Source organism: Zeus faber (genome assembly GCF_960531495.2).
Source record: "Zeus faber genome assembly, chromosome: 13".
Lineage (NCBI taxonomy): Eukaryota > Metazoa > Chordata > Actinopteri > Zeiformes > Zeidae > Zeus > Zeus faber.
Window position 1 is genome coordinate 20,579,102 of NC_137198.1, and position 24,313 is coordinate 20,603,414.

At 44.0% G+C, this 24,313-nt stretch overlaps 1 protein-coding gene across 2 annotated transcripts in view; it reads left to right on the plus strand.

Moving 5' to 3' along the window:
- daam2 (dishevelled associated activator of morphogenesis 2) overlaps positions 1 to 24,313 on the plus strand; it is a 57,321-nt gene that overhangs the window by 23,215 nt on the left and 9,793 nt on the right. The window contains exons 5-23 of one of the 2 annotated variants that reach the window (XM_080012401.1): positions 3,226 to 3,559; positions 4,316 to 4,426; positions 4,556 to 4,659; positions 4,809 to 4,875; positions 5,020 to 5,137; positions 6,069 to 6,207; positions 8,633 to 8,691; positions 8,994 to 9,178; positions 10,032 to 10,337; positions 11,803 to 11,910; positions 13,858 to 13,887; positions 15,864 to 15,970; positions 18,360 to 18,444; positions 18,901 to 19,007; positions 20,338 to 20,426; positions 22,037 to 22,205; positions 22,695 to 22,802; positions 23,089 to 23,149; positions 23,951 to 24,082. In XM_080012401.1, coding sequence (XP_079868527.1) covers positions 3,226 to 3,559; positions 4,316 to 4,426; positions 4,556 to 4,659; positions 4,809 to 4,875; positions 5,020 to 5,137; positions 6,069 to 6,207; positions 8,633 to 8,691; positions 8,994 to 9,178; positions 10,032 to 10,337; positions 11,803 to 11,910; positions 13,858 to 13,887; positions 15,864 to 15,970; positions 18,360 to 18,444; positions 18,901 to 19,007; positions 20,338 to 20,426; positions 22,037 to 22,205; positions 22,695 to 22,802; positions 23,089 to 23,149; positions 23,951 to 24,082 — 2,419 coding nt within the window. The remainder of the gene's footprint in view (positions 1 to 3,225; positions 3,560 to 4,315; positions 4,427 to 4,555; positions 4,660 to 4,808; positions 4,876 to 5,019; positions 5,138 to 6,068; positions 6,208 to 8,632; positions 8,692 to 8,993; positions 9,179 to 10,031; positions 10,338 to 11,802; positions 11,911 to 13,857; positions 13,888 to 15,863; positions 15,971 to 18,359; positions 18,445 to 18,900; positions 19,008 to 20,337; positions 20,427 to 22,036; positions 22,206 to 22,694; positions 22,803 to 23,088; positions 23,150 to 23,950; positions 24,083 to 24,313) is intronic. The other variant, XM_080012402.1, reaches the window with a different exon arrangement.

Genomic DNA, 24,313 nt, shown 5'->3' on the forward strand with positions numbered 1-24,313 from the left:
CTTTTCAGACCCCAAAGGTGCACAAGCCTCTAACGGCGAGGAGACTCGCATGGAGCAGAGTTCATACGTGCAGACCACTCCCCATGGATTTAACCATAAAGCTGGACTATAAAAACCATTTCCTCCACGCCACGATACGCTACACCACAGATGTGGGGCTCCAAGTGTAGCTTAGGAGTTTAATTGTAATCTGTCTGTGTGTGTGTGTGTCTGTGTGTGTGTGTGTGTGTCTGTGTGTGTGTGTGCGCCAAAGTTGCCCTTTTCAGAGACTGAAATTTTTTTTTGACTTTGAGCCATGGAGGTATCGTATGACGCCTGCTTCCAGGCACCGCAGACACCTCTGTTTTAAACCGCTCAAGTACCTACAGGCCTCTTGTCCACTCTTTATTTGCTGTGTGTATGTGTGTGTGTGTGTGTGTGTGTGTGTGTGTGTGTGTGTGTGTGTGTGTGTGTGTGTGTGTGTGTGTGTGTGTGTGTGTGTGTGTGTGTGTGTGTGTACACGTGCGTCCATGCTGTGGTGCTTTGATGCAACATAGAACTCCCCTGTGTGGTGAGAGGTCAACCGCAGTTCAAGATGGCTGAACATTTTGACCGTGCCACTTGTCCTCCTTTTTTTCGATTTGGATTTTCACACCGTCTATAATATTCTGTCTGCTATCAATGTCATTATTGACCGATGGGACTCTTTGGAACTCTGGATATCCTTATGTTTTCCTGTGTTCATACCTCTGTTTGAACTTATTTTTGCAGCAGTCCTACCTTGGCTCGTGATGAAAAGTGCAACTTAGTGACTTCCGTCTCCAGAGTCCTTCCTCCCCAAGATTTTTTCGCGAGGAAGAAATCGTTTGTTCCGTCTGGCGCCACTGGCGTTGACCTCCAGGTTGTTCTTGGCCTCGACGCAACTCGCCTAGCAACACAAACACACGCATAACAACGCACCGTATTCTGACTTTTTTTTTTTCCAGGTGTGTAGTTCTGGTTCTAGCTCTAACTGGTCTTGGACGCCAAGCGCAGGAGGGGTTTATAAGTGTGCAGCGAGGGAAGGAGAGGAGGGGGAGGGAGGGGGGAGGGAAACCCTGTGCGGCACTCGGTCGAGCGAAAATGTCAGCGGGCGAGATGGGGAGAGACGAGAGGAGACTACAAAGTCAACGGGGGTTGGATCGATGGATTTAAGAGCTCACCAGAACGCGACTCAGAGTGAGAGAGAGAGAGAGAGAGAGAGAGAGAGAGAGAGAGAGAGGGAGAGAGAGGGAGAGAGAGGGAGAGAGAGGGAGAGAGAGGGAGAGAGAGGGAGAGAGAGAGAGAGAGAGAGAGAGAGAGAGAGAGAGAGAGAGAGAGCCATGTTTTTGCTGGCAATGCCAAACATCAGCCAGAGGTTCGTCTAGCGTTCACGAAGAATCTTCTCTCGCTGTGCACGTACTGTATGCGTACATTCATGCTCTATCAAACAAGCACAATTTTACACACACACACATTCCCACTATCCCAGCTCGTTCATGGGTGCGATCACAGGGGCGCGTCCTTGTGCGCACATGCGTGTTGAGTTTCTTTCCCCTGAACTGTAAAAGCAGCTGAGCGTGGCATCCGGCACACCAAGCCTTGAAGAATCACCGTCCACCGTCCGCCTTTTGAATACATGAATGTCCTCAAATAATAAATAAACAAACTGGAGCTATTTTGAAGCATCCTGGGGGTGAGTGGAGGTCGGAAGGGGGGCTGTCTGTGTGAAAACAAGTATCACGTTGCGTCTTGCTTGTAGCGGTTATTTCACAATACTGTACATTGTGTGTGTGTGTGTGTGTGTGTGTGTGTGTGTGTGTGTGTGTGTGTGTGTGTGTGTGTGTGTGTGTGTGTGTGTGTGTGTGTGTGTGTGTGTGTGTGTGTGTGTGTGTGTGTGTGTGTGTGTGTGTGTGTGTGTGCCCGTGCGCATCTATACAGCATGATGGCCAGGATCTCCTCCAACTCTCTGCTCGAGATCAGAGGATTACACGTTGTCCTCTGGAAATTTCCCCGGTCATGCCAGGTTAAGTGTGTGTGTGTGTGTGTGTGTGTGTGTGTGTGTGTGTGTGTGTGTGTGTGTGTGTGTGTGTGTGTGTGTGTGTGTGTGTGTGTGTGTGTGTCTGTTTTTTTTGGAAATCTGGGATTAATTGTGAAGGAGCCCCTTTCCGGATAGTAGTTGGACAATTTACATATTTTTCAGGCGGGCCTTGTGTCTTCATTTCATATTTATTAATTTTCCCTCTACGCCTGCCGGGGCCAAGAATGCGGGGCGGGGGTAGGGGGGTGAACTTGGACGGCTTTCTTTCGACAGGGTCCAAACAGTGCATTGGTTTGGACAAGCCACTATAAATCTGGCTCACCAACACACACGCTGTCTCGAAATGTACTTATTTCCTTTGTACCCTCCCTCTGTATTCTGCCTGTCTGCCTCTCTTCACCCTTCCTGCAGTTTCTCTCTCTCTCTCTCTCTCGCTCTATCTCTCTCTCTTTCCCTTTTACAAGCGCACATTTGTTCGGAAATAATTTATGAGCCCTATCAGGAATCTCTGAGTGGGACGATGAGTTGCAAAAACACATTCTGTGTCAACTGGCCAACACAGTCTCCCGTGTCCTTCCCATCAAAAACGGCTTTTTCCCTTCAGTTTGGGGGGTGAACGACCGCCAACGATGCAATTGACTCAGCTCATGAAGGTTGTTCATAAGATATTGTATGGTTTTGGTTGAGCTAACACTGTCAAGCTTTTCCACATTTTCACGTTGCATATCCTGTGGCATGGTGGCTCGCTGGTTCGCATGGCTGCCTCACAGCAAGAAGGGGCCAGGTTTGAACCCGACTAGGGCCTTTCTGTGTGGGGTTTGCATGTTGTCCCCATTTTCACATGGGTTTCCTCCTGGTACAACGGTTTCCTCCACCCTAAAGACGTGCGTTTTAGTGTTAGACACTCCTGCCGATGCCTTTGACCAAGGCGTTGGCTTGAGATCGCAGTTTGTCCCCGGGACCCTGTACTATGGCTGCTAACATCTCCTTGTTGACAGGGATGGGTAAAATGCAGAGAACAAAATATTCCATGGGGTGTATCTTCTTCTTCTTCATGTCTGCGTCATATTGGGGCCATCTTAATAGGTTGAAAAAAAGAAATTCTGTTCAACATTCTTTCAAATGGAACTTTTCATTACCCATCCATCCGTTTTGTGGCTTTTTGGTAACCTCGTCTCCCTTCTCAGGTTTGTCACGCGGTTCATCGAGCTGGATGGCCTCACCTGCCTCCTCAACTTCCTGCGCAGCATGGACTACGAGACGTCGGAGAGCCGTGTGCACACCTCGGTCATCGGCTGCATCAAGGCGCTGATGAACAACTCACAGGGCCGCGCCCACGTGCTGGCCCACCCACAGAGCATCAACACCATCTCGCAGAGCCTGCGCACGGAGAACATCAAGACCAAGGTGGCAGTGCTCGAGATCCTGGGGGCCGTGTGCCTAGTGCCAGACGGGCACAAGAAGGTCCTGCAGGCCATGGCGCACTACCAGAAGTACGCAGCGGAGAGGACCCGCTTCCAGGTTAGACCATGGGGGGTGGACGAGGCTTGAGATCGGTCAAATTCTGGTTATTCTTCATTTGGCAAGTTTTCTGGAAGTTTTCAGAAAATGGCTAGTCAAATGTGGTGTTTACAGAACCCAAATACTTCAGATGCCATTGCGTAAGGCGTGGTCTTAGCAGAGTCTTAGTTAATATTGGTAGACTATGTTTGAGGGAGGCATTCAAAGAAAAAGAAAACAATACATCATGTTACGGTCATGGTGATGAGTTGGAGACCCGTGGCCTAAGGATCAGACATGCCGCTTTAGAGAAGAGGTTAATGAAACCCGGAGGCTTATGGAGACGGTAGACTTATAGACTGTGTGCCAGAAACGTTTCAGAGGGTGCCGTGGCAGCTAGCAGGACTGTGTGAACATAGTCGACAGGGTGTGCAGTAAATCACACCACGCCTGAAGCTAGCAACACAGAAGATGAGTGATTCCAAACGTATAAGGCTTTTAATGTCTGTGTGTGTTTTGCTTAAGGCACGAAAATGTGTTAAATAGGGTCACTGCATAACGGGAGTGAGAGATGGAGTGATGTGTTAGAAATTACCACGGTTATTTGTGTGGAGCCATGCTCGACACCCAAATTGCAGCACGTGGGGTTGTAGCGGTCCAGCTTTAATATGCTCCTGGACACAGTTACTGGGCAACAATTAGGTGTGAAACAGATTTTGGGGGTTTATTAAAAACAAACTCGCTGACCCACTCTCCTGTTCGTCTTGGCCCGTGTAGACGTTGCTGAATGAGCTGGACAGAAGTACAGGCCGCTATAGAGACGAGGTCAACCTGAAGACCGCCATCATGTCCTTCATCAATGCGGTGCTGAACGCTGGAGCTGGAGAGGTCAGACCCAACCACCATAAGCCTTTGATTAAACTTTGTTGTACTATTCATGTCAAAACTTTGTTAACAGAGCTGCATCAATGCAAGTCCAATTTCACTCCCTTTTTCTTTCCCTCGTGACTTTCCCAGGACAACCTGGAGTTTCGTCTCCACCTTAGGTACGAGTTCCTTATGCTGGGCATCCAGCCGGTCATTGACAAGCTTCGGGAGCACGAGAACGCCACTCTGGACAGGTGAGGGCAGGGTCCGGGGATCACTCAACCCATAAGAAAGCGGCCATTTCAGTCGAACAAAATAGGATTTTAAAAGGGTTGATCTGCAGTGCATAGTCCATGCTGTTTGTTATTGCATTTTTCCGATGTCTCTCTTATTCTCTTTAAAGGCATTTGGACTTCTTTGAGATGGTGCGGAATGAGGACGACTCTGAACTGGCCAAGAGGTTTGATATGGTGAGTCGTATGGTGGTCTCCTGAACCAGATTCTGTATCCACATCCAGATGAAGTTGGGGTTTGTACGACTTAGAAATTGTCCATTCCAGCTCGTACTATGTTGAAGGTGAACAGTCATCTTTATCTCTCAATCCCTTTGACAGACCCACGTGGACACCAAGAGTGCCGCCGCCATGTTTGAGTTGATCAAGAAGAAGCTGAACCACACAGACGCTTACCCGTACCTCCTCTCCATCCTTCAGCACTGCCTGCAAATGCCATGTGAGCAGCCTCGTTACCATGGCAATTTTTTTTGGTTTTGTAGATTCTGATGATGTTAAACGCAGCATTACTTAGATTGCAGTCTTTGTTGTACAAATCCTGCTTTTAGAACCAGAAGAGCTAGATCCACTGGCAGGGGGGGCACTGCTGAAAGGTTAGGGTGCCCTCGGAAGCAGCCCAGATTAAATTGCCAGAAATGTTACGGTGTCAGACTTCTAAAGCCGGCAGGAAAGGCAACAGGACCTGTCAATCCAGTGGAAGTCATTTAGTGTGTCTTTTTTGGAGGGACATTACATTTAGTCATAGCCGTACAGTAAATTGCCGAGTCTGAGAGATGGAGATTGACACTCTTTATGCGACACTGCTATAATGAGTCCCAAAGTCTGTATGATTTTGCATTGCCGCGCTTACGTCAGATTTTCCATTTTTAAATGCAACAAGTCAATAATGCTTGTGCCAGGGGATCTTGAAAATCTTTTCCAGCCAATATCCTACAGTATGGCAGGCAGGGGATGCAATTTCCTGTGATGGGAATTTAAGGCATGCAATTTTATTGTCTTAAGTGGTGCAGTAAATGACAATATCACTGAAAACGCCTGTATTTGGATGTGCAGTGTTGTGGAACCACAATGCACTGCCTTTCCAACAAGGATCACATCTCCATGATTTGATTGTTGCGGTTTATTGTTGTTCCCTCCCTTCTAAAACCTGCTGACAACAGGGATGTTTGCTCCCTGCTAGATTTTTCCCCGGAGGAGAATGTTTTTGTTCCTGTTGTTGTCATGCTCCTAAATGATCGGTAGAAGTAGAATTTTGATTAATATAGTTCTAGCTCGATGAATATGATTCAATCAGGAAAACTGGAAAGCTGAGCGCACGTCCTTCTCTCTCCTTCTCTGTCTCTGTCTCTCGTCTCTTTCCTCAAACCCAGATAAGCGTGGCGGGGGAAGCCTACAGCACTGGCAGCTCCTGGACAGGATCCTCCAACAAATCGTCCTACAGGACGACAAGGGCGAGGACCCTGATGTAGCACCCCTCGAAAACTTCAGTGTCAAGAACATCATTCGCATGTGAGTACATGTGTATCTTACTCGATCAAAACCGTACAATCAGTATTATGGCCTTACTCTTCGATCCATATTTATTCAAATTTTTGCCATGTGGAACTTTCTAGTCTAACGTGGTATGGAAAGGTATTGAATGATGTTCTGGGGGACAAGCGTTGATTCTATGTTTTGGGCTAGAATCCAATAAGTGGACCGATTAAGTGCTCTCCTGTTCCATTGCTGGTCCTATGATCCTTCTATTCCTTTCAGAGGCTGACTCTAATTTCTGGGAGGACTCATGTAGTAGTAAAGCACCCTCTCAGCAACACCTCTCTGTGATCAAAGAAGGACCAGATGTCAACGGCATGCACTATTGTGTCTGAGCAACAGAGCAGCACCTCACCGGCAAGCAAAATTATAGCGCAGTAAAACCGGTAACCGTGTATGAATTTTACTACTCGGAAAGCGTTTCTGTTGCTTGCATTTCCGCCGGTTATCCAGCAGCACGAGGTGGAAGAGGGAGCGACTGGATGGGATTGGGAGGTGAGGCGGCAGCAGGGGGACGGTGGGTCGAATCAGAGGAAGCTCAAACCCCCGCGGCGAATGAGCGTAAAAGCGGAAGCCGGAGATCAAAGGAAGTTGCCCTAATCGCGTTAGGTAGGCGAGCCGGCCACGTCAGCCGTAGTCATAGTCAGGGGCGGTGAAGCGGTTAGTCGGTTTGATTGAAAGAAGACAAAAGATTGAAATTGAAATCTTGGAAATTGTCTTTTTATTTGCTGTCAAAGGAGGCTTTGTTTCCTAAATGTATGCTTTTTCTCCCCCAAGTGATTGACTTTGTTTTAAATTACAAACCAAGGACTGCTGGTCCTCAGCCATGGCCTGTCACCAGTGCTGACTATAGGCAGGGTTAAAAGTCATCATGCCAATCTGTCCACATTTGTTTCCCTTTCCACCCCTGTGACTATTTCTGCATGCGTTCGTACCCCTACATACCAAGTCTTTTTGTCATTCCTCTGTGTCACCGGTTCTCCATCTCCGTCTTTCTCCTCTCAACAGTCCTGCTTGTTGCCAACGCGCGAGTCAGCCCAGCCGTTGGTTTTGTTTAGTCTCTGCGGGGAAAGGGCTATGGTGTGTGCAGCCCAGACTCCCAACCCCCACTTACTTTTCAGGCCAAATCTGTTTGGCGCAATTGTCACGCTTACATGTAGTCCGGTAGCAGAAAGACGGCGCCGTTTGGACAAAGCCTCGCAATCGCCGCTCCATCATCGTCAACTGGAGACCATTACAAATGACGCCCTCTCTTAGCAGCATGTTCAGGTCAATGACTTGCGGTGTGTCCATAAGAGCAAATTATCGCTTCATGGGAGGGAACAAACTACACTTCTCCATATGTTTGGCCGCCTGCCCGAAGACCTGGCGGCTCAAGGGCTAAACCGTCTCGTGGAGTGACATCTAGAAGGGGGATGGACGGTAGGACGCATGGAGGGGGAGGGGGGCACGGCTGTTAATCATTGCGGTCGGCGTGATGACAGCTCTGACCGGTCACTCGCGCACCTGACTCCATATGCCTCAAAGGTATTAATCACGGCGGAGTCTGAATAATCAAGGGAACTAATGAGCGGTACCTATGAAGCGGGAGATGTAAACCCGCTCAGCCAGTTGTTGTTCTGAACCTTTCATTGCTTCTCTTGAGGATTGACGGATATTAACGCCGGCCTCAAACTGTGTTCCTGTCCTGTATCTTTCTCGTTTTTGTCCTTTGGTCTGGGCTTCTGGGTTGTTGTGTCCGTATCGTCATTGAAACACTTCTCTGTCCTCTCGACTCCAGCCGTGGCTACCAGCGAGGCTCCAGGTTTTCTATTTTTCCATTTCTCCTCTTATATACATTAATTTATCGCCAGCATCCCGTCTAATAGAATTTTCCACCCCTTTAATATTTTCACTGAATACTTGTATACCATACTTATATGCCCTATTTATATATACCATAAACTTTGCGGTGTCTGTCGCAGCCTTCATTTTACCGTAAACTGAATTCCCCCAACTCAATTTCATATCAAAGCTATGCACTAAAACCATTCAGCCTCCAGCCGGAGCTTTTGCCAACAACCATAACCGTGGATATGATTTAATTGCAGCCTTGCAGGATCTATTCTACCATTAATGTAAACGCGTGGTAGCTTACGTGGGTCAAATGCATCCCAGCTGAGTCAATTCTGGCAATTGCTCCGAATGAAATCCAAACATACAGTATATTGCAGATGGGCGATTAGTGCCTGTATATTACATTTCATTCAATCTTTCCTTCATGACCTGGTAGGACTGTAATTGATCCCTAACCCCAACGCTTCATGCCTCTAAACATTGGCACCGCATTGGCCGGGCTGTGCTGTGTTTTGTAAATCCTTTTGACATCCTCCCTTGTCTGCCCGTCTGTCTTTTTCCTCAGGTTAGTCAATGAGAATGAGGTGAAGCAGTGGCGTGACCAGGCAGAGAAGTTCAGGAAAGGTGAGGCTCGTCGGGCACGCTGCCCCCTGCAGGCCAACAGGGGAACGGTGTCACACTTTAACTACTTCCACAGAAGTCTCTTAAAATACAGACCGAAATCATAAATCAACTTTTTATGTGTAGAATCCTTCAACGCTGCATTATAAAGCCCTCAACGGCTTTTTCTTTCTTTTTTTTTAATCAGGAAATGACCAATGTGTTTTCTATAGTTTTGCCCGTAATGACTCTCGACCGTCTCAACGCTCCGGATCTCTGTGTTTTACGGTGTCGACGTGCGTTTTCCCTGTCGTTCTCCACTCTAGATCACGCGGAGCTGATGGCCAAGCTGGAGCGGAAGGAGCGCGAGTGCGAGACCAAGACGCATGAGAAGGAGGACATGATGAAGACTCTGAACAAGATGAAGGACAAGCTGCAGCGCGAGGGGGTGGAGCTGCGCTCTGCCAGAGAGCAAGTCATGGACCTGTCCTCGCGCATCCACGACTTTGCGGTGAGACTTAGTAACGTAGAACTCAATATGAAACGGATCTTTTTTAGGTTTAATCACATTTCATTATTCTCAACGTCTCAAGGGAAATCACAACTATAACTGACGCACTCATGGGACTTTTAGGGGCTGTTAAATACATGCCTAATGTAGATGTATACAGGGATTTATTTCCTAGATGCAAGTAATTAAGTCTGTAATTACATTTTTATTTGTCCTTCTCTGATTTTTTTTTTTAACAGGTCTGCAATTCTACTGATTGAAATTATTCATAATGTGATGTAATCTCATGAAGTTTCTGGAACATCATGATCCCTATCCCTCCCTAAAGATTCCTCTTTCTAGACTACGCTTCAAAAACTGTTCTTTAAGCCTTATTTCATCTCCCCACCTTTAGGACTAGCTTATTCAAAATGTAAGGAAAGAAATGTAAATTATATTTATTTCAACACTGTCTTTGATCATTCTCCTGATTAACGTTTGATGTTGATATGGTTAATTCATGAATAATCATCAATCTCCTCATCAATATGTATATTTTTCTAATACAGGTAAAGGTATCGATTATTTAAATTTCTCAAATTTGAGTAATTCAAGTAGAAGCACTATTTGGCATGACTTGTCAATGTTGCACTTTGGTTACTTGCCAAATAGTGCACCTAAATGCAAGTTCTGCTCAGGTTTCCTGCACAATAGTATAGCTACATGCCAGTTGTATTTGGACACACCAAGCAAGTACAACTACACAAACCTTAAATCTTCATCCCATCTGATAATTTTCAGAAAATAAAACTGCAATATTTGTCATCATTATGACTGATGTTCTCTTTTTTTTTTTATTTCTCCTCACTAAAAGGGGGGGACCGTCTCCTTCCTGCCTCCTCCTGCTCCGCCCGGCGGCCCGGTCCCCCCGCCTCCGCCCCCCATGGCGGGCGGCTTCCCTCCGCCTCCTCCCCCTCCGCTGCCCTTCGGCTGCCCGCCTCCCCCGCCGCCGCCTCCTCCGCCGGGAGGTCCGCCCCCTCCGCCCGGTGCTCCGCCCCTCTTTGGAGCCCCGCCCCCTCCTGCTCCGCCCTCGTTCAGCACGGCCAGCAGCCTGCGCTCCAAGTCCATCCCGCAGCCCTCGCACCCGCTCAAGTCCTTCAACTGGGCCAAACTCGGGGAGGTGAGTGGTACATGGCCGTTGTAGTTCGATGAAAAAAAAAGAAAATCCATTCATGATGAGACACAATATATACCCTTATCAGTCCCACAATGGGGAATGATAAGGGTTATATATTCGCAATATCTCTGCATTTACCCATCCTAGTAAATGACGTATCTAGGAGCAGTAGGCTGCCATGTAGAGGCGCCTGGGGAGCAGTTAGGGGGTTAAGTGTCTTGCTCAAGGACACATCAGCACGCTACCAGGAGGAGCCGGGGATCGAACCAGCAACATTCTGCTTACTGAGCTCCTGCCTCCAAATGTATATATAAATATATATATATATAATGTTTTCTACTGTTTTATTAACTTTTTACTACTGTTTTTCTCATGTTACACCACTTTTACTAACATTTTACTTGTGTTTTATTACAGTACTACTCCTGTTTTACTAACGTTTTGCTTAAGTTCTACCATCCTTTTATTACTGTTTTTTAATGTTGTACTAACATTTTACTACTGTTTTATTAACGTTGTACTAATGTTTACTAATGTTGTACTTCTGGTTTACTAACGCTTACATTTTAGTAAAATGGCCTTCAGAACTTTTAATTCATAATCAGGCTATATTTCCTCAAATATAAACCAGTAGTCAAATAAAAACCGGGCCCCTAATAAATGCTGGGGCGTGGTCTACACAAGCATATGCAAGCCTTCCTGAAAAAAACGGGTGGAAAACTGATCAGAGCTGCGGCGCTGTTCTGGCGTGGAGCCCTGCTCCCAAACAAAGCAAATAAAACAGTGTCTTTTTATTTTAGTATTTATTTGGATATGTATTTCATCTACCACATTTACAAATGTATTAATTAAAAATTAATTTACTAATTTAAAGCTGTAATTCCCCTGTAGCTACTAGCTCGCTTTTGTAAAATGTATTATTATTATTATTATTTTTTAAGCCCTATCTTTTTTCACCATGCATGTGTTTGCATGGCATGGCACCCAGATGTAAATTATATTTAAAATTCATTCAAAAATATGTTAAAATATACTTATTAAAGACAGAGATTTGGATAGAAGAGCCTGCCTCCAACATAAGCCTGCTTCCAATAAAGGCCTGGTACCCTCTGCAGTTGAGGTCAATAAAGGCCCCAGTCCCTATTAGAGGAAATACAGTATATTTTGTTTTAATTTCTCTAATAACATAAGTTTTTTTTTTACATGCATAGAGTGGGTCTTGATTTACCAGTTAAATAAGGGTCGGGGGGGAATGTCGTAGAAGTAAGTGTGGGGTCTTGGCGATTATTGCAGCTGTCCTCCATCTTACAGTGTTACCACCTAACGCCTTCCACACATGAATCCATCTTTAATCCAACCCATCAACACCCCTCCTAAAAAACCTTTAATCTCACATTTTATTTTGTCTCCTTTTCTGACCCCCAACCCCTCTCCCCCTCCGTTCCTCCATCTTGATGTTCCATTCCAGAATAAGATCACAGGCACCATCTGGCACGAGATCGACGACCTGCGGGCGTTCGAGATCCTGGACCTCAAGGACATTGAGAAGATGTTCTCCGCGTATCAGAGACAACAGGTTCGCTTTGGCCTCTAAAGCGTGTGTGTGTGTGTGTGTGTGTGTGTGTGTGTGTGTGTGTGTGTGTGTGTGTGTGTGTGTGTGTGTGTGTGTGTGTGTGTGTGTGTGTGTGTGTGTGTGTGTGTGTGTGTGTGTGTGTGTGTGTGTGTGTGTATTTGTTTTTCGTGTGTTCGCAATGCTTATATATCAGCAGCTGTTCGAGGCGCCACAAAGTTAAGCCGCTTGGCGCTGTGGTGGACTGTAGCGCTTTTTGGTGTGTGTGTGTGTGTGTGTGTGTGTGTGTGTGTGTGTGTGTGTGTGTGTGTGTGTGTGTGTGTGAGCGATATCATCGGAAATGATCTATCCATCTGACTGGACAGGGTTGTTCATTGGAGAGAGTCCGACAGACCACATTTGGATCGCCGTCAGTCAATCAGGCCCATGGCGTAGCCTTCAAAAAGCATGATCAACGGACTTATCAAAGAAGAATACCATTCAGTACTTTGAGACATATTTCCTGTACTTTGCACCAAAACATAATTGTCTTATCCAACATTATATGACACAATTGCCATGAAAAAGTATTTGCCTTCTATTTGTTATTGCGTATGTGTTACCCTTTTACACACACAATAATTATTCCTTTTACTTAATGAAAAAAGTTATCAAACTCCCATATCACTAGTCTTTCTTGTCTCAGTGGAGGGATTTGAGCCCCCTTTCATTTGCAGAACTGCTATAATTCAGACACGTCGGTAGGTTTTGCGAGTTTGATTTGGAGAGCGATAGCTGACGGCAAGCCAAATTGGTCAAAGCGTATTTCTGCAATGCAAATTCAAGGCATTATAACGAAATATTGAAGGTTGACGTGTGCGGGTAAATGAGAACGTGCATCACGCTTTTTGAAGGCAGTGATTCCCCGTTTGACTGCTGAAAAGTTAATGGTAACTCTTAATATTAATATCCCTCTCAGAACTATGGTGTATGTGACTCCAGAGCTCTGCCTGAATACTAATATATGAAAAGTATAGTATACAAAGAAATGGCTTGATTCTCCTGAGTTCAAGTAATTACCCTGATGTCATATCCAATTCTCAACACATCATGTCAAAGTATTCCGTGTCGTGGCCTAGTATAAACCGCTTAAACTATCTTCAACAGACTGGTGTAGAAAGATAATTAATCCCCTAATTCATTTCTAGTAATCTGGGGTTAAAACAAGGTTTTACAGGCTTAATGGGAGGGCAAATGATATCCCTACAGACGCGTATCTATTGTTAAATTACCATTGTACTTTTCAGCAGATTGGTTACATTAAACACGGAGCATTTTCAAGGGCCGAAGAGTTTAATGGCTCATTGGAGATCATTGCCGAACGATGATTTATCACTGATATTTATTTGTCCAAGTGCAAGTTTTAAGGCCTCAGGCAAGTCCAAGGCGTGGAGAAACCAAGGATCAGTCTCCATTTGTGACAACCCTGTTCCATTTGGCGAGCGGGGGAACTCGAACCGGACAGTGTTCCAATGTTTACCTATGGCGTAATTGCTTTTATAAGCTTTTGATTGGACACTCTTTCAAAAAAAGGCCTTTTTATTTATACGGAGCCCCTGTAGAATTGGGATTAGTTACCGTGTTCATTTTTCATTTTCCCCCCTTTTTCCATTTCTGGACAGATGTAGATGCAATCAACTAGTACACTTGGGGAAAAAAATAAAAACTCTATGATTTTAACACATTTCTCTCGACGAAGAGCAGTACCTGAGTCCCTAAAGACTGGTGCGAGGCCTCCGCACTTCTGCTTGTAGTGTGTAGTTGTAACCTTTTTGCTCTTGCCTCAACTACTGTTCTGCCACCTTTTTCTGCTTGGAAAGTGTTGACATTTGCATGTGTTTTCGATTTTTTTTTTTTTTTTTTTTTTTTTTTTTTTTCCCCCGTCTTCTCTGCACTCTCCGACTGGCTGGGCAGGAGCTGCTCACTAACCAATCCTTCAAACAGGTGAGTGAAAGGTCTTCTCCTGCTATACCTTGACCGTACCGTTACAGTTCTTCCACTTGCATTTGCTCCGTACTCCTCTTCTCCTGTGCAACTGTGGGCAGTCATTATGGGGGCGGGGGTACATCATGTATCAGTCTGTCTGTCTATGTAACTTTTTGCCTAAATGTATTTTCCAAAAGACTATATTGTCCAGAAGACCTGGTCTTTTGCTGATCACGTTTCATCATTTTATCAGTTTCAATGCAGGGCTGAAACTTTTTGTTATCGTAGCAATATTGCGATAGAAGACTAGAATATGGTCTACGATTTTGCTTATCCCTATATGGTGATATAGTTATATGTAAATTAACAAAACCTTCTGAGCAAAGCATCTACCTGCTTAGTCATAATATCTCTGGTACTTACACCAATAGTCATACTCAAATGGTCAATACTGTCAAATGATAAATATTTAAGTATTCTCTCCAAATAATATTGGGATGTTTTGTTTCTTGTCAATTTCGCCCAGCCCCCATTTTAATTGATAGGAAATATTTGTACTGCTGTTTAGCTACTGGTAGTAGAATCTTCTTGTTTTCTGTCAGTTGGGGTTCGGAATAGCCTAATGTCAATTCCCCATTAATCTTCATTGCCCTTGTCCTGCTAATCTGGAACGTTTACATTTTCCCAATCCTCTTCCTAGTCATTGTGCTATTAGCCATCATTTTTATACCATGATCATCTTGTCCGTTGCCTCAGTCCTGATTATGTATTAATGTGACCTGAGTCGGAGAAACGTTGGAATTTAAGGGGAAACCAAACTTACATTAATATGGGTCTCCAAATAAGGTCTCAAATTAAAAATCTCCAAATAAAGATCTCCAAAGTCTGTTGTCATGGCCAAAAAAAGCTCTAGTCACCGGTGATACCAGAGGAGTCACACTCAAATCGCTCCTTGGCGTCCATGTGAGAAGACTTTGGCACGCCGGCACAAGGGAGTCGCCCCCTAACCCTCCACCCTGTCCCAACCCCTCGCCAACCTTGAGCATCCCGTCAGTCCAAAAGAGATGCTGTCTTTACGAGCTGCATCTGTTTCACGTACGTCATACCCTTACACCCCGTTACCGCAGAAGGACGTTTTTTTTTGTTTTTTTTTCGTTTTTTTTCTAGAGAGCAGGAAACTGGCCGGGGACCATAAATAGAATTTACTTTTCAACGTTCAACCCTAGCCGAGATGTATTCTTCCCCTTGTAGATTTTTTTTTATGCAAGATTTGTGTAGAGCTTATAAAAATAACTGACAGGCCTGAAGAGGTTTTTTTTTTTTTTTTTTTTCCTTTTCTTCAAACAGTGTTTCCTGTTCTTCCGAAAGCTTTATGGGAGGACTGCACAAGCTTGGTTTTCAGCGATGACTCACCAGAAACACTCCTTTCCCAAGGCCGCCTTTTAGATTTGCTGCTCCTAGCTTCACGGACTGGCGGCACTCGGTTCTCACATTGTTTCTGGAGTGTTTTCATGCGCCTGTCACTCTTGGGTAGAGAGGATTTGTAACAAGATGGTGCATTGTCCACCCCCATTAGAAGAAGTAGGATCGACGACACCTAACACGGGCAGTGACATTTGCGTTTTCCGCTCGATGCTCCAAGAGGAGATCAGGGAAGTTATAGTGAGGCCAATATTTCTTGCCATGAGTATTTGGCCATAGTTTGACAGTCTTTTGGCCTGCTCTTGATCCCGGCACAGCTCAAACACCCACAACTTGCCGTGGTAAGGTCTATTAAAAAGCACTCAGTCATTGGTTCCAGCCATTAGCATGTGCTTAGATGTGGTCGTGCTATTTCTGAACAACATCGAATGACCTCCAACATCAGGCAGCCCTGAGGCATCACATTTTACAGCACGTTATTGAAGGGTGGAGTGGACTACTGTGTTTTGCCAAACGCTAACCAGAAATCTTGTCATTGTTTTTTTTTATTTTTTGTTTTTTTTTAACTGCAGAAAGAAACAGGCTCTATGGACGACCTGTACGTCAGCACGCGGAAGGTTAAAGAGTTGTCAGTCATTGATGGGCGCCGTGCACAGAACTGCGTCATCCTACTCTCAAAGTATGTACCTATTTCTGACCCATAAACGGGTGGGATTTTTTTTAATGTTTTTATAATGTTTAACATGGGCCACTTGTGCCCTATTTGTAGCCTTGTGATCAAAAAGTAAAGCGAGGGGACAGGCCAAAGAGTCCAATGGATCAAGGAGAGTTACAACATTTTGGTCACTACACTGTGTTCCAAATTATTATGCAAATTATATTTTTCTCAGATTTTCCTAAATAGTCGATGCAAATGACAGTCAGTATAATTTTCAAGTCATCAACCGTTGAAGTATAATTCGAATGTTGTTGAACAAACCTCCCAATGATAACAGTATTTTTTTCAAAAATAAAAAACTCAAAATGCACTGTTCCCAATTATTATGCGCAACAGAGTTTCAAAACATTTTAAAGGTTGTAAAGAACTGAAAAGGGTCATTTGTTGAATTTGAGGCATTAGGTCATATTGATTGAAATCAAAAGCTATTTCAACCAAAAACATCAAGTTACATGTTAACATAGGAGCCTTCTTTGATATCACCTTCACAATTCTTGCATCCATTGAACTTGTGAGTTTTTGGAGAGTTTCTGCTTGAATTTCTTTGCAGGATGTCAGAATATCCTCCCAGAGCTGCTGTTTTGAGGCAAACTGCCTCCCACCCTCATAGATCTTTTGCTTGAGGATGCTCCAAATGTTCTCAATAACTCTATTGAGAACATTTGGAGCATCCTCAAGCAAAATAGCTGAGGTCAGGGGAGGATGGGGGCCACACCATGAGTTTCTCTCCTTTTATGTCCATAGCAGCCAATGACACAGAGGTTTTCTTTGCAGCATGAGATGGTGCATTGTCTTGCATGAAGATGATTTTGCTACGGAAGGCACGGTTCTTCATTTTGTACCTTGGAAGAAAGTGGTCAGTCAGAAACTATATACTTTGCCTAGGGCAATTCCACACCTTCAGGGACCCTAAAGGGGCCTACCAGCTCTCTCCCCATGATTCCAGCCCAAAACATGACTCCGCCACCTCCTTGCTGACGTGGCAGTCTTGTTGGGACATGGTGGCCATCCACCAACCATGCACTACTCCATCCATCTGGACCATCCAGGGTTGCACGGCACTCATCAGTAAACAAGACTGTTTGAAAATGAGTCTTCATGTATTTCTGGGCCCACTGCAACCGTTTCTTCAAATACCTGTTTGCTGCTCTGTAATGGCATTTTAGCAGCTGCTCTCTAAATCAGATGAATTTGTCGGGCAGAAACCTTCCTCATGATGCCTTTATCTGCACTAACCTGTCTGTGCTCTGAATCAGCCACAAATCTCTTCACAGTACGATGATGACGCTTAAGTTTTCGTGAAACATCTAATGTTTTCATACCTTGTCCAAGGCATTGCACTATTTGAGGCTTTTCGGCAGCAGAGAGATCCTTTTTCTTTCCCATATTGCTTGAAACTTGTGGCCTGCTTAATGATGTCGAATGTCCTTCTTAAGTAGTTTTCCTTTAATTGGGCTCACCTGCCAACCTAATTATCACAGGTGTCTGAGATTGATTTGTGTGATCCAAAGAGCCCTGAGACACAATACCATCCATGAGTTTAATTGAAAAACAAAAACTTAAATGTTTATGACACTTAAATCCAGTTTGCATAATAATTTGGAACGCTGTGTATGTTGACACATGAAATGTGCTTTTTAAAGGAGTCACAAGGATATCTGTAAGCATAATCAACTTAAAAATTGGTATCATGAGATCACTGAATAGAGAACTTTCAGATAAAAATGGGACAAAATGATTGGCTATTTGAAGAACATGCAAAAATTCACGTTTTTCAAGTACGTATATTAAAGTACCAAGACTGTGGACAGCTGCTTAATTTGCTATAGCAAATGTTCAGCGACACTCTATGTTAACTTAAATCAATTATCCCTATTTAGAGCCTGCTGTACAACATGACCATAATACGTAAGCGCCCTCAGAGCGCAGCGTCTGGCCTCGGGAGAGAAACCAGAATGCTCTCGTCCCCTGGCGGATCAATAAAGGGCCTGGCGTGGTCAGCCAACTCTGTTCCCTGTCAATGAGAAATGACTCCAGGGCCTGGAACCAAAACCAAACGGGGTCAGCAAATGGTCGATTGGGCTTTGTTGTATAATCTAAACACGTCATTGATCACAATTGGGCACTCGTAGGAAAATTGATAGGATGCAGTAACCACAGCTGGCAGTCCTCACGAGGCTTTGTGCAGTATCTGCCACACCCCGTTTGAAGGGGGGCGGGGGACGAATCAAATTTTCTTGTTAATAAGTTGATAGTGTTGACTTCCATTGGGAAAAATACACAATTGCAGCGTATATGAGAATGCGCGTTGAGTGGTGCCGCTGAATCTACGTTTGACTGTTTGTCGCAGGTTAAAAATGAGCAACGTAGAGATTAAAAGGGCCATCCTCGAGATGGACGAGAGGGAGGAGCTAGCCAAAGATATGCTGGAACAGGTGAGGCTGGACAACCCTTGTGGAAGAGCAATGAATGCATTACCATGTATATATATATTTTGTGTTGTTTTGTTTCTGAATTCTGGTAAAATAAAAGTTTTACATTTAAAAAAAGTAATATCTAAAGCTAGGGTTGGCGCTACAGCTTTTTTTAAGCATTATTATCAATTAATAATAAAAAGTTATAATACCTTTTATTATCTTATTATTATTTTATAATTTTATTTTTTTATAACCGGAAAATAATTTAAAATACTAAAACAATTGAATTAAATGAATACCAGATAACAAAAGAAACAAAACAAAAATACAAAAAGGTTAATTGAAATCCAAGTTGTCATTAAACAAAAGTTCTCCTGTTTGTCTTTTCTCCAACTACTCTTTGGTTTAATGCTATATTGTCTTCCATCGTGAGTTTAAACTTTTACACGTTCTCCCGCTGACGTTGTGTTGCAGTTGTTGAAGTTCGTCCCGGAGAAGAGCGACATCGACCTCCTGGAGGAGCACAAGCACGAGCTGGAGCGCATGGCTCGTGCCGACCGCTTCCTCTACGAGATGAGCAGGCAAGCCTCTCATATAGGAATATTATATAATGTGAAGTCAAAATATGATTCCATCAACGCAATAAAAGATTACAATTAGACCTCAGCAATGTAGATAATTCTGTTGAGAACTAGATGTCTCAATATGTAGAGTTTTTTGGTGCACTAGGATCTCCATAATGTCAATGATTTGTCTATTTAAAATGCTATTTTGTAAATAACAGTGAATAACATAGGAACTACACACGAGCTCAATGTCTGCATACCTACAACAGTATTGCATTGGCTCTAATCAGAATCAGATTATTTAGCCAAGTACATTTTCATATACCTGGAATTTGTCTTGATAAGGGTTGGTCCACTTATTGGTTCACATACTAAAATATACAGAATAAACAAAATATGGTTCTATGCACAGAATCAATTTTATTCAATTACTATGGCTACGTGGCGGTATGGTTGCAGGTATTGTCTGTGGGTATAAATTTAAATAATGATACAAATGGGATATTTCTATTCAAGTGAATTCATATATATGTGATAATATGGGAATGGATAGCAGTGGATGAATCGGTTTTAATTATTACTATTATGTTATTACTAAAGTATTACCATTATTAACAATTGTCAGATGTTACAATGTTATTTCACTACTACTAATAGTCGGCCGGTACAAGTCAATTCAGAGCTAGTAAACTTAGTTAAGGATAGAATCTCCATGCACACCGCTCCAACTAAGTGGTAAAATATGAAAATGTGCAACCGGCTTGGCTTTGGTAATGAATGTAAATAATGAACATGACCATGAGTTAATTAACTGTGAACAAAGAAACTCAAACCTGAGGAACCTTTTTTCGTATAATTTATTGTTGAGTGAAGGTTGAGGAAAGCAATTAAAAATCCAAAACTATCATTGCAGTTTTCCCTCCACCTACTGAGTCCCTTCTGTCGGTGGTTGCTTCGTTCGTCCCCTTCACACTGTGGTGCCGCTGTGTTATTGGACCTTCTCATTTGCTTTTTGTGAAATATTAGCCGCTTCAGTCGGTTTCCTTTTTGATCGAGTCCGCTTTGTCTGGAGGAGTCCTCCTGGGAATGGATTTATTTTTTTCTCTTTTCACCACTCACTCCCGGCCGGTCCCCTCTTTGAAACGGGCCTCCCCGCCCCCCCCTGGATAACTTTTCAGCGGTAGGAACGCGCCCCGCTATCATCTCCCAACTTAATGGGAGGCCACTGGGCGACAAAAGACTGTTGTACAACAACAGAAACTCAGGTGTTTTGGAACAGGTCCTTCCTGGCTTTGAGATGACACTCCCTGGTGTGATAATATAACACCTTTATTCTTCATTTCAGAATTGACCACTACCAGCAGAGGCTCCAGGCTCTCTTCTTTAAGAAAAAGTTTGCTGAACGTCTGGCGGAAACCAAGCCTAAAGTTGAAGGTGAGCTCAAACCCTGGTTATAAGTCAATAAAGAGGCAGTACATTTCATTTTAGCTGAAACAGTCACTGATTAAAAACAACACAAAAGACAGGCCACGTGAAAAATGGCCATTTGACTTTGTTTTCAACTGTTCCCCACGACGTGTATGGTGTGGAATACTTGTTTTTCCGTCTCCGAGACCATGTTTCTCCATGTTCCTCGAAGAGAGCTCATTGGCACGGCTGTAAATGGAAAGACGCCTTAGAAGAGACAAGACAAGTAACTGAGCCCGAACTGTTCGTTTTCCCCAAAAAAGCCTTTTGTCACGTTCCAACTTTTCTTCCATGCATCTGCAGGAGTGTGTGTGTGTGTGTGTGTGTGTGTGTGTGTGTGTGTGTGTGTGTGTGTGTGTGTGTGTGTGTGCGTGTGCGCGTGCGCGCGCTCTAGTATGTGGAGAACATATACATGTGGTGTTAAAGCATGGCCAACTCCTGTTTTTGAGTTTTTCCCCTCCAGCCTAAATAAAGAGAAAGGTTACTAGGGAAGCTGTTGTGGAAAGCTGGCACGTGTTGAGAGGGAAGAGCCTCTCTCATAAAGACTGTGGATCAAAGAGCAAAGGAAAATCTTCCAGCCTTTAGAAAGGATTTGGCGCAGAGAAAGTGTGTACGTGTATGTTTGTGTGTCTGTATATGGGATCCAGCTTGACAGCAATACTATTGAAATATCTCTGTCATGCTCCAGACACAAATGGCGCCAACATGTGTTGTTTCTATTGACCGAGAAGGCATCTGTAGCAAACACAGTCTATCATGAGTTGCATGGAAAACCTGCACCATGAAATGTAAGCTCTTCTATAAGGAGATATATACAGTGAGGAAGCAATAAGTAACACATATTTTCAAGGGGCTACGGTGTCTGGAAATGAATGTATGAAGTTTCGAGCCGAGACTTGCTAGAGTTTCAGTGTTGCTGGAAGCCTCCAGAATCTTTGGCAGAATCCCGCTGCTCGTCAATTTCCGCACTTGAACACTCATCCTGTTTTAAGTGATATAGCCATGCGCTATAAATTATACTTAATTTCCCAAGGCCACCCAGCGTGCTGAACAGAACGGCTTCAGAGGAGGGCAGCGGTGCGGGCCAGACGGCGCAGCTGCAACCCGCAAAAGAAAAAGACCCAGACACTGGAGACAGAGGGATGGTTCCCATGTAGGGAAGAGTGTAATAACACCAATGTGGATCCCGTTAATGGTTTTCACATTCACACTGACGGAGTAAGGGTTAGGGGTAGGGGTGGTGGTGGGACAGCACCTGCACCTCGCCAAAAAAGGCTCTGTCTGTCTTTGAAAAGTTATGGACAGCAGGCAGCACGGTACCTCTCAACCCCCGCCCCCACTTCCACCTCCAACCTCAATCTGCTGTTTGATAGATAGATGGAAGTACTTAACGGGTTTCCTACAACGCTGCCTAGTTTTTGTTTCCCAAGATGGTGCAGGCTGGGACATTGCAGAGTACAGCGGCTTAAGTCGAGCTATTCAAACTGCAAAGCCAGGATAAAGTGACCCTTATATAAACTACCCTCACTACGTTTGCCATCCTGACTCATTCTCCATTTCATCCTGTCCCTGTCCAGCCATCCTGAATGCCTCTAAGGAGGTGGTGCGGAGCAAGCGTCTTACTCAGATTCTGGAGGTGGTGCTGGCCTTCGGCAACTTCATGAACAAGGGTCAGCGTGGCAACGCCTACGGTTTCAAGGTCTCCAGCCTCAACAAGATTGCCGACACCAAGTCCAGCATAGACAGGTGGGCCAGTAGGTTGACCCCTGGAGACCCCAGTGGGGGTGAAACAGTTTGACCAAGAGAATCTGTTGCATCGATTGCTTTGCGTTTGGGGACTTCTTAAAGATACAGCACTTCCAAGATCGTCGGGAGAAACTTGGTCTACAAATTTAGACCACCACCGTGCGGTTAGGTCTTAAGGAGGGTTGGGTATTATATCATTATAAAATCAATGTCTTGATATGAGACTACATATCTCTTGGGGTTTTGGTTATCGTACGATCACGATATACTACACTGTAGTGTTACAATAAAATAATGCAACTTTCTGCAATTCGTAGACGTTTCTAGCCATTCTCCTCTACCTGCTTGGTCATAATATCAACATTATCAATGACATTATCAAGTATTTCTTGTGCGTAAATATCACCAGTAATCATCCCGAAAGTATCATCAAATTATGGATATCGGGGTATTCATCCAAAAAATGACTCAGCTGTCATTGCTTTCCAGGAACATCACCATGTTGCACTACCTAATCATGATCTTTGAGAAGAACTACCCTGACACGCTTCACATCCAGCTGGACCTCAACAGTATACCGGAGGCTGCCAAAGTTAAGTGAGTATACAGTTCTTGGCACACATCCTCTGAGTGGGTAAGAGCCTTCAAAGGCCAAACATAACCTCTTGAGGTGTATGTGGTCTTCCAAAAAGCTGTTAAAATTCAGGAGGTGAATAAAAATGAGTGTCTGGATTTCTACAGATTACCACAGATCTTCAAATTGCAGATGAAGCCAGATCTCCCTGAGAAGTCTGGATAGAGATAAATTGTGTTTTCTCACAAAGCTCCCCCCTCTCTCTCCCCCTCTATCTCTCTCTCTCTCTCTCTCTCTCTCTCTCTCTAGTATGGCTGAGTTGGAGAAGGAGGTGCACAACATCAAGAGTGGTCTTAAGGCTCTCGAGGCAGTGAGTTTCCATTTTGCATTATATGCATTGATTTCAGGGACACAATAATTAATAGTAAACCATATGATGACAACAAAAAATAGGAAACCTATAATACATGTGAACGTATCAACTATAATACATCTGAAAATACCTTGTTTCCTTGGCTTCCACCTTCACTTGCAGAGCCAAATCGCAAAACCCAAGTAGCATCTAAATACTCAGATTCTATATTCATTTGCATACTTATATTTTTATGGTTTAAATCTGAAAATCTAATTTTAAAGTTATAAATTATCTTAGTATTTTTTATTTGATGCATCATAGCTGCTGCATCAAAGAGTCTGTTTTGCTATAACGTATGTGCTTTAACCATCTTTTTCTGCACAAACTACACTGAGTCAGAATTATCTTCTCAATTCAAGAAACTCTACAGCTGTCAGAAGCTAAACATATGAGAAAATATAGAGATTTAATAAATCTATCAACAACCTTGGAGCTGGCACTTTCAACCAATTTGGTCAGATACATTTTTTAACACAAGATTTTAGGTACAGCAAGAATTTGTCTTCAAATTCATATCATAAAATCTCCACGACATTTCCACGTACAGTCACAAATATTTAGAATACCAGAGTCCGTACTTTCACCTGATCTTTCCCGTTTGTTTCCATGCGCTAGGAATAATATAACGATAACTGAGACGTCAGGAAAATCGATTCCTCTCCGCCTTTCCCTTTCCATTCCCTTCACTGTCAAAGCAGTCTTTTCCTTTTAGACGCCCACTTCTGATCAACTTTTTCTCACCCCCCTCTCCTCCAGGAGCTTCAGTACCAGCAGAGCAGGACGAGGGAGCACGGCGACAAGTTCGTGGCCGTGATCGGCGACTTCATCACTGTGGCCGGTTTCAGCTTCTCCGAGCTGGAGGACCAGCTGAGCGAGGCCAAGGACAAGGTAGGGCAATCACACGGCAATCTGTCTATCGCTACTGTAATATGTGCGGGACGTGACAACTAAAGCAATTCCCAAAGAAAAAGCCTAAAGAGTGCTGCTGCACTGTACACTGATCAGCCACAACATTAAAACCACCGACAGGTGAAGTGAATAACATTGCTCATCTCGTTCTAATGGCACCTGTCAAGAGGTGGGATATATTAGGCAGCAAGTGAACAGTCAGTTCTTGAA